General features: G+C 36.4%; 2 protein-coding genes across 3 annotated transcripts; both read left to right on the top strand.

The window, feature by feature from the left end:
- The first annotated feature begins 4,863 nt into the window (after positions 1-4,863).
- On the top strand, positions 4,864-7,337 carry LOC111412455 (protein transport protein SEC13 homolog B-like). Of its 2 annotated transcripts, none has more exons than XM_023043424.1 (3): positions 4,864-4,966; positions 6,047-7,119; positions 7,178-7,337. In XM_023043424.1, exon 2 carries the CDS (start codon positions 6,132-6,134, stop codon positions 7,035-7,037), a length of 906 nt encoding a protein of 301 aa, XP_022899192.1. In that variant the 5' UTR covers positions 4,864-4,966; positions 6,047-6,131; the 3' UTR covers positions 7,038-7,119; positions 7,178-7,337. The 2 variants fall into 2 exon arrangements, with proteins under 2 accessions (XP_022899192.1, XP_022899239.1); XM_023043471.1 differs by having other exon boundaries at positions 4,920-4,966; positions 6,038-7,119.
- A 1,733-nt stretch (positions 7,338-9,070) lies between these two features.
- LOC111402876 (GATA transcription factor 12-like) lies at positions 9,071-11,652 on the top strand. The gene is made up of 3 exons (XM_023031191.1): positions 9,071-9,555; positions 11,141-11,197; positions 11,392-11,652. Exons 1-3 carry the CDS (start codon positions 9,310-9,312, stop codon positions 11,650-11,652), a joined length of 564 nt encoding a protein of 187 aa, XP_022886959.1. The 5' UTR covers positions 9,071-9,309.
- The last annotated feature ends 1,914 nt before the right edge of the window (positions 11,653-13,566 follow it).

The following is a 13,566-nucleotide window of genomic DNA, read 5'->3' as shown; positions in this document are numbered from 1 at the left end:
TCAACTCTCGTCCCATATCGTCGACCCTCCTTGTCAGATAGTCAACCCTACCTGCCAGATCGTCGACCCTCCCTGTCAACTCTCGTCCCAGATCATCGACCCTCTCCGTCAAATATCGTCGTAGCGCGCCGACCTCCTCCGCTATAAATTCAGTCAAACGGGCATACAAATCATCACTATGCCCCGGAGACACACGGGGGAGGTGTCTGGACGGAGGTGATGCCAATGGCGGCGGCGATGGCCCCGGCGGAGGTGATGCCACTAGCGGTGGTGATGCCCTCGACGGAGGTGATGCCAATGACGGGGACGATACTCTCGGCGGAGGTGATGCCAATGGTGGCGACGATGCCCTCGACGGAGGTGATCGTCGATCAGCTGGACCGCCCTCCTATATAAATAAAATGAAAAATTATTCAATAAATTTATACGTCGATGATATTCAATAAATTTTATTTCATTCACATACCCAATCTCGGTCCAAGCTCGGATCAGACATCTCCTCGTTTGGGGTGTGCGGAACGCCTAAATCTCGCACAAGACCCCGAGCCTCGTCTTCCATCAATGGCGTCAACTCAGGTATGATTTCAAACTGACATATTGACATTTCAACTACTTAACGATCATGTAAACAAAATTTTAAACTATGTATAATATAAATCACAAATGCATAATACTTACCTGAGGATCGTCGAGGAGGGCCGATTACTGCTTCCCAGTGGGACATCCCTCCACTCGCGATGATCTCCAATGATGCATCCGAGGGCAGCGTGTCTCCCCTGCTGCGCAAAGCGGGCCCCCAGTACAGGAACTGTCTCATACACCCAAATCTATAACACATACACTTATTAAGCATCAAAGTAATACACTAAAACTTTAACTTTGATTATATTAAACATTTACCTGCACCGCTAACGGCAATCCATATGTATTGTATTTACGCATCGACCCCCTGGGCCTCGAGTGCGATCTGGTGAACACATCTTCGGCCCTACGGATAGTTGTTGAACGCATCGATGTCGTCAACAACTTGCAAATGAAAAATGTCGATGGCAGTCTTCTTGTGATGACACTTCATTACACTCTCGAGGATGTAGATCAGACAAAGCTTCAATCTATCTAGCATATGGTCGCACCCCCTGATCGCGACCATCAAGTCGGGTAGAAGCACCGACCCATGTCCCTGGAAGTACGTCTCGTACAGCCTATTGCTTCTCTCCATGGCTGCATCGTAGCCCTTAATCCTCAGTCCAGTGATCAATGTAAACTCAAACATCGAGAAACTGACGACCTTGTCCTCGAGGTCGAACTGGAGGGAATCGCCGTCGACTGGCCTCATAAGCCGACACAGAAGTGCATCAATGATCTGTCCTGAGTACTGCACCTCTCGCAACTGGTACAGTGGCCACAAGAAGGACTGTCGTAGCATATCTCCGTGCTGATCATCGAGCAGCTCCAACACAGCAGTAAAACTCTCAAAGCTACTGTTCCAAGTAGCTTTCCCCGACATCCGTCTCAACTCTGCATCTAAATGATACTCCATCCTGCAAAAATTCAAATGTTATAGCATTGAATAAGAGATAACAAAAGAAAGCATAATCTCACAAAATCAAGAGAACCGAACTCTAACTACCATACAATCACAAATATTACATTTCAAAAATATATTTACAAAAAACAACAAATCAAATTAAATGTATTGTCAAAAAAATTAAAGAATATAAATATTATTTAAATAAATTTGAAAAAATAAATTAAAGATTATTTCATAAAAAAAAAAAAGGAACAACACAAAATTGTTAATTTTAGAATATTTCAATTATTAAATTATATAAAAGACAAATATAAAAATTAAATAAATAATTACTGTAAAGTCCATTTATATTATTTAAATAGATTTAAAAAAATAAATTAAAGATTATTTCACAAAAATAAAATAAAAGGAACAACACGAAATTGTTAATTTAAGAATATTTCAATTATTAAATTATATAAAAGACAAATATAAAAATTAAATAAATAATTACTTTACAATTTTTCAAAAAATGTAAAGTCCATTTATATTATTTAAATAAATTTGAAAAAATAAATTAATGATTATTTCATAAAAAAAATAAAAGGAACAACAAAAAATTGTTAATTTTAGAATATTTCAATTATTAAATTATATAAAAGACAAATATAAAAATTAAATAAATAATTACTTTACATTTTTTCAAAAAATGTAAAGTTCATTTATATTATTTAAATAAATTTGAAAAAATAAATTAAATATTATTTCATAAAAAAAAAAAAGAATCAACATTGCTAATTTTAGAATATTTCAATTATTAAATTATATAAAAGACAAATATAAAAATTAAATAAATAATTACTTTACCTTTTTTTAAAATGTAAAGACTATTCATATTATTTAAATAAATTTGAAAAAATAAATTAAAGATAATTTCATAAAAAAAAAAGAATCAATATTGTTAATTTTACAATATTTCAATTATTATATTATATTGACAATGATAAAAAATTAAATAAATAAATAACATAATTACTATTTAATCAAATAAAAATTTTAAAATTAAATATATACAGTCTGTGCCATTAACAATCGGCCCAGACTAACCAAGACTGTTAACAGTCGAGTAAACCGACTGTTAACCGACCGTGGCCGGGAATGGCCAGAAATCGCCATTTCCGGCCACTGAGCTCCAAAAAAACCTAATAATCCACATTTTTCACACTCCCACATGCCCACAGCCTAACTACTTATGCCCATGGATTTAATTAAACCGAAATTAGTAAGGAAAATGCTATAAACTTGCACATGAACCGCATTAACTGGAGAAAAGTGATGAAAACTAACCGATAATTTTATTTTCGGTGTAGATGATGGTCGTTGTCGGTGGTGTCGGTGTCGGTCGGTCAAGTTTCTGGAGTCGGTGTCGGTCGGTCGGTCAGAGATTTTCAAACAGTGTGAAGGGTAAAATGGCCTTTTACTGTGAAATTTTTTTTAACTTACTTTGTTTTTTTTTTAATTCATTTAATGGGTCAAAGGCCAATATCAAAATTTGCTACAGTGAAATAGTCATTTTCGTGTATTTCCTCCATTTTTCAGCCTGCCAATCAACATCAGCGACTCTCTCTGTGTGTTGATAAGTTGATGGCCGACATTACTCGAAGCTTGGATTCAAAGAACAGGGACAATACCCAAAATCTCACCGTATTAGGCTTGACTTCCGTGTGAAGTGGTTAGTGCCTCCCTTTTGCAACCAGGTACCTGCATTAGTAAGGTTTGCACCCAATCAATATTTTGGATGGATTCTCTGAAACCCTTTCCTTTTCTGAATTCAGGCATATATTACCTCATGCTTAGAAGAAAATTAACCGTTGAGGAAAATAAAAGAAAATTCTACATTTACGATTGTGGTGGAATAATAAATTGATTTATATGATAAATAAATTAAAAGCCCATTTATGTAATTTTACTTAGGGTTATTTAAGTAAATAAAAAAATGCTTAAAATTATGGTGTAACCAACAATATTTATAGTGGCAATATAATCATCCTTAGGCCCTATTTGATTAACCAACATTTTTCATGAAACTAGGAATTGGTTTTACAACTTCCTCTTTTGCACTTGTTTGATAGCAATTTTTTTTTGCATAGAATTCAATTTCTTGCTTTCCTTGCCATCTCAGCTGAATTCCTCATTTTTGATGAATTGGAATTCTTACCAATTCCCAGTTATTGTAGTGAATTTATTATTATTATTATTATTATTATTATTATTAATTTTTTTTGGACAATGGAAACAAATTTTAAAAATTATTTTAATTTTTTTTCCTTTAATTGACGATTTCCATGTAAACCAAAGTTAAATGAACACCAAAAGATAAATGATTTTCTTGATTTGTTTTTTGGCAATGAAAACAAATTTCATCTCCAATATCAGTAAAATCTATCCATTTAATTGACAATTTTCAAATAAAGTCAAATGAACACAAAAAAATTTTTATTTCAACATTTTCTACATGAAAAATTATACCAATCAAACACAATAATTTACAATTCTCAGGAAAATAATTTCTAAGCAATTCAATTCAAATTCGTTTTCTTTCCACCCAAATTTCATTTTTGCAATCAAATAGACCTTTATAGTATTTTCAAATTGAGGATGTAAAATGATTAGAAACATCCTTTTGATGGTCGAAGAACGAGCCAATTTGACAGTGCTTTAGACTAATAAGTTTTATATTTATAAGGGGTCTCATGTTGGCCATTTTGTGACTGTAATTTGCATTTTCTTGTACAAGTTTATCTTTGATAAGGAGCGACATTAGTCGGGAATGTGAATTTTAGGTGATCAGAATATATCTTGTATGAAATATGTTACCAATTAATTTGATAATTTATGATTCTAAAATAAGTTATGGCCTGTAAATTTTGCAATCTGTGATAGAGAAACAATATATTATCAATTAATTTGGTAATTTGTGATTGTAAATTAAATTGTAACATATAAAATTTGTGATTTTTGAATAATATGTGAACAATTAATTTGATAATTTGCGATTAAAAAAATTATGACCTATAAAATTTGTGATTTGTGAATGATATCTACTAGTATGTAACTGTGATCATAAATTGTATAATATCGTGACTTTAATATACTTAATTAATAAAATATTTTTTAATTAATAAAATTTAATTAAGACCTCATTTTTGAGAAAATAAGCCTAATTTCCTAATTTTGAAATTGTGTTTTGCAACTATTTAATGTTTCCTTGGAATTATTGATTATGGGCTAGCCCATTTATTAGAATTCTACGGGCCGTTATTGATCCATTTCTCCTCCATCTTCAACACCGATAAAAAAAACCCATTGGAAATTTTAGCTTCTCATATATTAATCGAAGTTGACCCCAGCCTCCACACGCTGCGAATACTGAATTTTGGTCTCCTCTCTTTCAAGGTTCCGGTTTTCTTCCCATTTTCCTTTTTTAATCTATTCTTTTCATTGACTTTATTTTATTTTTCTTGATCGATCTTTGCGTTATATCTGTAATTATACGTTCAGTGTACGGTTCTGATTATTATTTTCGATTGTGCTGGACTTGATCGAATTTATATGGCAGTTCCATCTGTTAGGGTTCTGTTACTATTTGGTTAGTAAGCCTTATGAGAAATGAAGAGCAATTGCTGTGTTTTTATTTATCTTTGTTCCCTAATTGAGAATTTATGGTTAAGCAAGTGAAACATTTTGTTATTGGGAATTTATTACTCATATTGCACTTATAGGGCTTGATTCTCTATTGACATGATCAAGACTTTTCATTGGCTTTATTTTAAATTTTACGATAAAGGGGATTTGGTACTTCATTTGTCGTGAGGGTTTGAGAAACCAATGAATTTGCCTATTGAATGTGTACTCGTATTTGCCAAGATTTTGTTATGCTTTAATTTGACAGAAATTTTTTTATGAACGCGATATTAAAGCTTAGATCCTGGATTTTTCAATTGGGGAGAGTAAAATTTAAATATTTCTGCAAATGTAGTAATTTTACCAAAACTGAAGGGGAAAATATTCATAACTTTGAAATTCCTCCCTTGATTGATATGGTCATTGTGATTATGTTTTCCTTTGCATTGAAACATGATTAAAGGTTTTCTTTGCGCGTTGCTTCACCTCAACTTGCTGAAATCCGATATCTATATGGAAGACAGGAATGAAAAAGAAAAATTGACTATACTCTCCTGTTAAATTCACAAAATGTACAATTGAACTTTATTCATGTAAATCTGGTGGTTGTCATTGTTTATTATCGTGCTGGGCTTGCTACTTCTTTCAAACTAAATAGTGATGATTTAAATCTTTTTGTTTTCTGTGTACTCATTATTGATTGCTCAAATGCTTTATCATCCAACGTCTAGTAAGTTGTCTAGGACGTCAAGTCCAGGACAATGGCTTTTTCTTGAACACACTTTCCCCTGTAGAACTGGACTGATATTTTCTTGAAATTTCTGACATTGAGTGACACCCCAGTTTGCTCAGTCTTGTAGGAGTAAAGGGAGGTAGTAGCAAACAAATTTTGGAGAAGCAGTTGCCCTCAAATTCTGTATTTACTGTGAGATCAGACATGCCTGGACAAAAGATTGAAACTGGTCACCAAGATGTTGTTCATGACGTGGTGATGGATTATTATGGAAAACGGCTTGCTACAGCTTCTTCAGATAACACCATCAAGATAATTGGAGTAAGCAACTCAGGATCTCAGCACCTTGCAACTTTGACCGGTCACCAAGGACCAGTTTGGCAAGTAGCATGGGCTCATCCTAAGTTTGGATCCCTCCTTGCTTCTTGTTCTTATGATGGGAAAGTCATAATTTGGAAAGAAAGCAACCAGAATGAGTGGATCCAGGCTCATGTTTTTGATGATCATAAAGCATCTGTCAATTCCATTGCCTGGGCTCCTCATGAGCTGGGTCTTTGTCTGGCTTGCGGATCCTCAGATGGGAACATCTCAGTCTTCACTGAAAGATCTGATGGAGGATGGGACAAATCACGAATTGATCAGGCTCATCCAGTTGGTGTAACCTCGGTTTCGTGGGCCCCATCGATGGCTCCTGGTGCTCTTGTCGGTTCTGGTATACTTGATCCTGTTCAGAAACTTGCATCTGGTGGCTGTGATAATACAGTGAAAGTCTGGAAGTTCGATAATGGAAGTTGGAGGATGGACTGCTTCCCAGCTCTTCAAATGCATACTGATTGGGTGAGGGATGTTGCTTGGGCACCAAACCTGGGACTTCCTAAGTCTACAATTGCTAGTGCTTCTCAAGACGGAAGAGTTATAATATGGACCGCGGCTAAGGAAGGTGACCAATGGGCTGGTAAGGTTTTGCAGGATTTTGGGGCTCCTGTTTGGAGGGTCTCCTGGTCACTTACTGGAAACATACTGGCAGTGGCTGATGGAAAAAACAGTGTAACGTTGTGGAAAGAATCTGTAGACGGAGAGTGGCAGCAGGTTACTACTGTTGAGCCATAAACCTGATTGATCTTTCATTATTTTCTTTCTTAATACCAGCCGGTCTCTGGTTTCCATAAACTCTTCCACCCGCACCCCCACCCCCCCCCCCCCCCATAAACTCTTCCACCCGCACCCCCACCCCCACCCCCACTCCCACTCCCTGACTCGTTACAGTTGAGCAAATTGAACTTGAGTTCCTTAGTGGCTCCACTTTTAAGGTCCGTTTGCAAGACGTGATTGTTTTCCAATATTGCTGCAGGTTACTTGGGCTAATTTCATTTCTTGAAATGCTAATCTTGATATTTGGTTATGTTCTTCGTTGTGGTGCTGAAAAATGTATAATTATTCGATTTAGATGACACCATAATGGTGTCATTGAGTTAGGTCTTTAAAATCAGCTGTTGATGTGTTACCATCAAATGATGTCCTTTACATGGTTAGTTCATATGGCGTCTTCAATATGGTTCGAGATTTATGCATCTTCATCAATAAAATGCGATTTGACCCTTTTCGTCCTTTTCCACCTTCTTATTTGCCTCCCTATTATTCTACTGTACGCTTGTTGAAGGTTACAATAGGCCCATTTGGGCCGGGTCAGAAGATCCTGGAGAGCAAGGCTTAGAACGACCCGCCTGTCAAGATGGGCTGGGAAAAACAGTGCTGGCCCAACAGACCATTAGGAGCAAGATTTTCTCCATTTGTTTTTAAAAATTCAAGTCACTTCATTTTTTTTTGAATAGTAATTGCTTATACATCAATCACGAGCAATCTTAGTAAGTAAAGTACGAGGCCCCCAGGACATATCTCCCAGTGGCAAAGGGGAGGGCGGATAGGGCTCAACGCGACAGTGTGCAGAGTTCGATTCCCCGCAAGGTGGAATTGACTTTGTTGCAAGCGGGAGTTACCATATGGGTTAACAGCCTTGGTCCATCCATGTGCTCTCCACCCTGGCTTCTGGGAGGCACATACTGCGATTTACCTCCTCCACGATGGCCCAGGGCAGGATCGGTGGGGGCCTTTAAGGTTGGGGTTCAACCTTTAGTAAGTAAAGTACGAGAGTTACTGTTGCTCGGCTGTCTCTATCAAAAATTATTGAATCGAATCCTGATTTCCTAAGTTCAGTTGATTTTTGAAGCATTAGCTCAATCACGAGCTGAATGCTTATTAGTATTACTGCTCCTCTCATCATTTGCTTTTTATAATATCATATCGTAATATTTTAGTTATTTTATTAGTCAAAGAAGAAAAAATTGTCTACTCTCTTACCGTTGACCTAGGTAATTTCACAATTATGCATAAACTAGCCAGTACCGTTTAATAAATATGATTACAATAAAAAATTACTTAAATAAGTCTAACTTTCTTGAAGCCAAACACAAAGCCTGCACGTGATATTAGTACACGTGCAATCACGTTCTAATGTTGACCCAAAATTGAGATCAAAGGATGAATCTTTTCCGTCAGGACTTCAAAAAATGGGTTTCCAATTTCCAGCTATCGCCTTGTAACACTGCTGAATTTGACCAACCCACTAATTGATGACAAACTAGTAAAGAGAGAACAAATAGTTTCCTTTCCGACCCGACCCGAGCCATGAGTGAGATCCCGTTCTATTAAAAATAGAAATCGCACGGGTATATTTTTAGGAGAACAAACAACAATTGACTAGTGATCAAACTAACACAATTTAACTTTACTACTAAACGGTGGCTTTTGTTACTTTTTCCCCATTTTTTTCATTTTCAATAAATTGCTCACACTACAGCAATTCTTATATATACCCTTAAGTTTCGAGGAATTTGTAATTTATAACGAAGCTTCTAAAAAGGGGTTAGGTGCATTAATGCTGCATGAAAGAGTAAGAGAAGATTTATTCGTCCATGATCGTTCACACCTTAAAACAATTCTCGAGGAGCGAACATGGAAGATGGTTTCTCAATTTGACTTATGCTAGCATATATATATACGTATAAAATGCCTGTAGAGCTCATCTGATAAGGTCAAGTGCTCTATCGCTGTAATATTAAAGAAGAAAATATCCTAGAATGGGTTAGTTGTAACTAAAGAAATTCACCCTTCAATTTTAGGACCATATATTTTCTTATATTTACAATTCAACCCCTTCTTTCCCTCATCAAAAGCCCCTCGCTCTGTCTCCACACCGTCACTTTCAAATTTAGACGAATACTTTGTTAGAAAAAGAAAAGGACGAAGAGCAAAACTCACTCTTATACTTTTCTCTCTTTCTCTTCAAACAATTAAAACCAATTATCGAAAATTTAACTTTACTATGAACAATTTCGCTGGCGGTTATGCTGAATTTTCGTCGGTGGATAATGTCAATGTGAATAATAATATCGGCAATGTCCATTTTACGGTGGATGAGTTGTTGGATTTTTCCCGGGAGGATGAGACGATGACCGACACATTTTTCAACAGTTTGGCGGGGAATTCCAATGATTCGTCGATTGTCAAAGGGGTTGATAGTTGCAATTCATCGATTTCCGGTGGTGGCGATGGCCAATTTAATGGTAACATTAGCTGCCGTAGATATTGCGATTTACTTCCTCCACGATGGCCCAGGGCAGGGTCGGTAGGGGCCTTTAAGGTTGGGGTTCAACCTTTAGTAAGTAAAGTACGAGAGTTACTGTTGCTCGGCTGTCTCTATCAAAAATTATTGAATCGAATCCTGATTTCCTAAGTTCAGTTGATTTTTGAAGCATTAGCTCAATCACGAGCTGAATGCTTATTAGTATTACTGCTCCTCTCATCATTTGCTTTTTATAATATCATATCGTAATATTTTAGTTATTTTATTAGTCAAAGAAGAAAAAATTGTCTACTCTCTTACCGTTGACCTAGGTAATTTCACAATTATGCATAAACTAGCCAGTACCGTTTAATAAATATGATTACAATAAAAAATTACTTAAATAAGTCTAACTTTCTTGAAGCCAAACACAAAGCCTGCACGTGATATTAGTACACGTGCAATCACGTTCTAATGTTGACCCAAAATTGAGATCAAAGGATGAATCTTTTCCCTCAGGACTTCAAAAAATGGGTTTCCAATTTCCAGCTATTGCCTTGTAACACTGCTGAATTTGACCAACCCACTAATTGATGACAAACTAGTAAAGAGAGAACAAATAGTTTCCTTTCCGACCCGACCCGAGCCATGAGTGAGATCCCGTTCTATTAAAAATAGAAATCGCACGGGTATATTTTTAGGAGAACAAACAACAATTGACTAGTGATCAAACTAACACAATTTAACTTTACTACTAAACGGTGGCTTTTGTTACTTTTTCCCCATTTTTTTCATTTTCAATAAATTGCTCACACTACAGCAATTCTTATATATACCCTTAAGTTTCGAGGAATTTGTAATTTATAACGAAGCTTCTAAAAAGGGGTTAGGTGCATTAATGCTGCATGAAAGAGTAAGAGAAGATTTATTCGTCCATGATCGTTCACACCTTAAAACAATTCTCGAGGAGCGAACATGGAAGATGGTTTCTCAATTTGACTTATGCTAGCATATATATATACGTATAAAATGCCTGTAGAGCTCATCTGATAAGGTCAAGTGCTCTATCGCTGTAATATTAAAGAAGAAAATATCCTAGAATGGGTTAGTTGTAACTAAAGAAATTCACCCTTCAATTTTAGGACCATATATTTTCTTATATTTACAATTCAACCCCTTCTTTTCCTCATCAAAAGCCCCTCGCTCTGTCTCCACACCGTCACTTTCAAATTTAGACGAATACTTTGTTAGAAAAAGAAAAGGACGAAGAGCAAAACTCACTCTTATACTTTTCTCTCTTTCTCTTCAAACAATTAAAACCAATTATCGAAAATTTAACTTTACTATGAACAATTTCGCTGGCGGTTATGCTGAATTTTCGTCGGTGGATAATGTCAATGTGAATAATAATATCGGCAATGTCCATTTTACGGTGGATGAGTTGTTGGATTTTTCCCGGGAGGATGAGACGATGACCGACACATTTTTCAACAGTTTGGCGGGGAATTCCAATGATTCGTCGATTGTCAAAGGGGTTGATAGTTGCAATTCATCGATTTCCGGTGGTGGCGATGGCCAATTTAATGGTAACATTAGCTGCCGTAGCTTCACTGACTCTCAATTCTCCGCCGCCGAACTCTGCATTCCGGTAAAACGTTTTAAATTTTGCATGCAATTCCTCGAAATGTGCGTGCTTGATTTCTCTTTTCCATTTTTACTTCGTCGCCGACACAAATATGCAAGTACAGAATTTGCTTGGGATTTTTCATATCTAATTATGTTTGTAATTTATGCAAAATTTGGCAAATGTAAACTTACGTGATAAATTAATTTTGTGTTCAGTATGATGATTTGGCGGAGCTGGAATGGCTATCAAATTTCGTAGAGGAATCATTCTCAAGTGATGACCTTCACAAACTCGACTTCATCGCTACCACCACCACTACTAAAACTGCCGCCGTTGCTGCCGTCACCGACAACTCCTCATCCTCTGTCACCACAACCGTTTCTTCCACCATTCATTCGTCGCTGCCTCCCATTTTCCCCTCCGATGTCGGCGTAGTTGCACCATTACTAATATTCCATCGTCATAATAATAAATAATATTACTCTAATTTTGTACTTGAAAGATATTCAAAATTTGCACGATTCAATATAGACAAATTTTTCTTCAAGAAAAAGTAATTTCATAAAATTATGGCATTATTTAATGAAAATGAATTTTGGAATAGTGAATTTTTGAAGAATATATGATTAAAAAGTAAATTTTTTTTTCCAGTTTACATGCAAAATATTATATTGTGAGAATGTACAATTGAAAATGAGTCTGAGGAAATTTTTTTTTGAAATAAAGGTAGACAAATAGGAGCTAAACGAGATTGAACTAAATAGGATTAAAGTACCCCTAAGTAGGGATATTAATCGTGCTCGCAGACTTAGGCCGCCCGTGGCTTAGCCCGAAAAAAGCTTGACCCGAGCCCATTTTGAGGTTCCGGGCCGAGGACAAGCCAACCCATGTGGCTAGTTGGCTCGAGCCTTAAAGGAAAAAAAAAAAAGATCAAAGACAATTGGCGGATGCCTTTCTTAAGGCAGTCGAGTGCCTTATATTAGAAAAAAAGAAAGAAAGGAGAAAAAAGCAAGCGAGCTTACTGGGCTCAACTTGGTAAGCCTCGAGCCTAAATTTTTTGGCCGAGTTGAGGCTCAATTCGGCTCGAGCTCACAAAAAAGGTCAAATCATTTTGTCGAGCTCGAGCTTCGAGTTTGAGCTTGCAAGCCGTATTGACTCGTTGACACCACTACCCATAGGTGAGGGAAAATTTTCGCAGCTAAAGCTCAATATTCCATTGAGAAGAGCATCAACGATTGAATGTTTTGATTGCAAATGTATTGTTTGAAAATTAAAAATCATTGCATAAGCCCATTCCTACTAGCGATAGAAAATTATTGTCGCTATTTCTAGGGATATTTTATTTATTTATTTATTTTTCACTTTTGTTTTTGCTTGAGACATGTTCAAGTACTCAATCTTGTCTACTTGGTTCATATATCTGAGGCATCTTGCACATGAGTGAATATAAATGTACCTGAAAGTACAATATCTGTACATATAAAAATAATTTCATTGTGGAATGATATACACACATTATTGTGTATGTATATTTGACGGGTGTGCATGTGGAAGAGGGGAAGAGCACATGCAGTATGTGAGATGCACGTCGGTCTTTGCAGGGTTGTTTTGGATAGTATATCCATGTCTAGGGATCTTTCCATGTTATTTGCTAAAAATTTCAATTATTTTCCCTATCTTGTATTTCACATTAATTACAATTAAAAACAACAAAATATTTTCGCTATTGCACATCTTCTAATTTTTTCTTAAATCAGAACTATAATTGTTGACACATAAAAATTCAGCCCAAGTCGAACAGTCCAAGGAGTAAAGCCCTATGGGAGAATCCCCAAAACAGACGGCCCAAAGAATGAAGTCCAATCAAACGAGTCAAGGTGAAGGCCCAAACAAGAGGCCCAAGAATGCGGTAATGCCATCGCCCAAGTTTGCAAGTCGCTCAGAATCTGAACGAACGAGTGTCATACGGTCGCCCAGAGCTGTTGTTCTACTCTCGCCCAAACTTTCAAGTCGCCCAAGGTGTCAATAAACATAACGCATCGTGATTATCAAGGAATGCAGTTATCAAGGCAATTGTTAAAGTAGCCTTATCACGTTCCACAACTCAAGGAAGTCAATCGAAAGCAGTTGGACGATGAAAGATAATGGCAGCAGTTAAAAGGCGGTTTCATGACAAAATGGCCACTACAAAGAAAGTGGGTAGTTATAGGACGATCAAGCAGTTTTCAGAGTAGCTAATCACAAAGAGATCGTCTATGAGGTATAAAAGGGAGAAAAGGCGTAGAAGCAAAGGACCGAATCCAAAATTCTCGAACAAGAGAATATGTAATTTTCATTTCTTTAGCTTTTAGACTTAAATACTTTCCTTTCTGTAACTCGTGTGCTTGCGC

Source organism: Olea europaea, chromosome 1 (genome assembly GCF_002742605.1).
Source record: "Olea europaea var. sylvestris chromosome 1, O_europaea_v1, whole genome shotgun sequence".
Lineage (NCBI taxonomy): Eukaryota > Viridiplantae > Streptophyta > Magnoliopsida > Lamiales > Oleaceae > Olea > Olea europaea.
Note: the sequence above shows the minus strand (reverse complement) of the source record. Positions and strands in the feature narration are given on the sequence as shown.

Coding starts and splice junctions, on each gene's coding strand:
- LOC111412455 (XM_023043424.1), top strand. CDS start 6,132: ATGCCTGGACAAAAGATTGAAACTGGTCACCAAGATGTTGTTCATGAC.
- LOC111402876 (XM_023031191.1), top strand. CDS start 9,310: ATGAACAATTTCGCTGGCGGTTATGCTGAATTTTCGTCGGTGGATAAT. Junction 9,556..11,140: donor ATGGCCAATTTAATGGTAAC/ATTAGCTGCCGT, acceptor TTTAATGGTAAC/ATTAGCTGCCGTAGCTTCAC. Junction 11,198..11,391: donor CCGCCGAACTCTGCATTCCG/GTAAAACGTTTT, acceptor TTTTGTGTTCAG/TATGATGATTTGGCGGAGCT.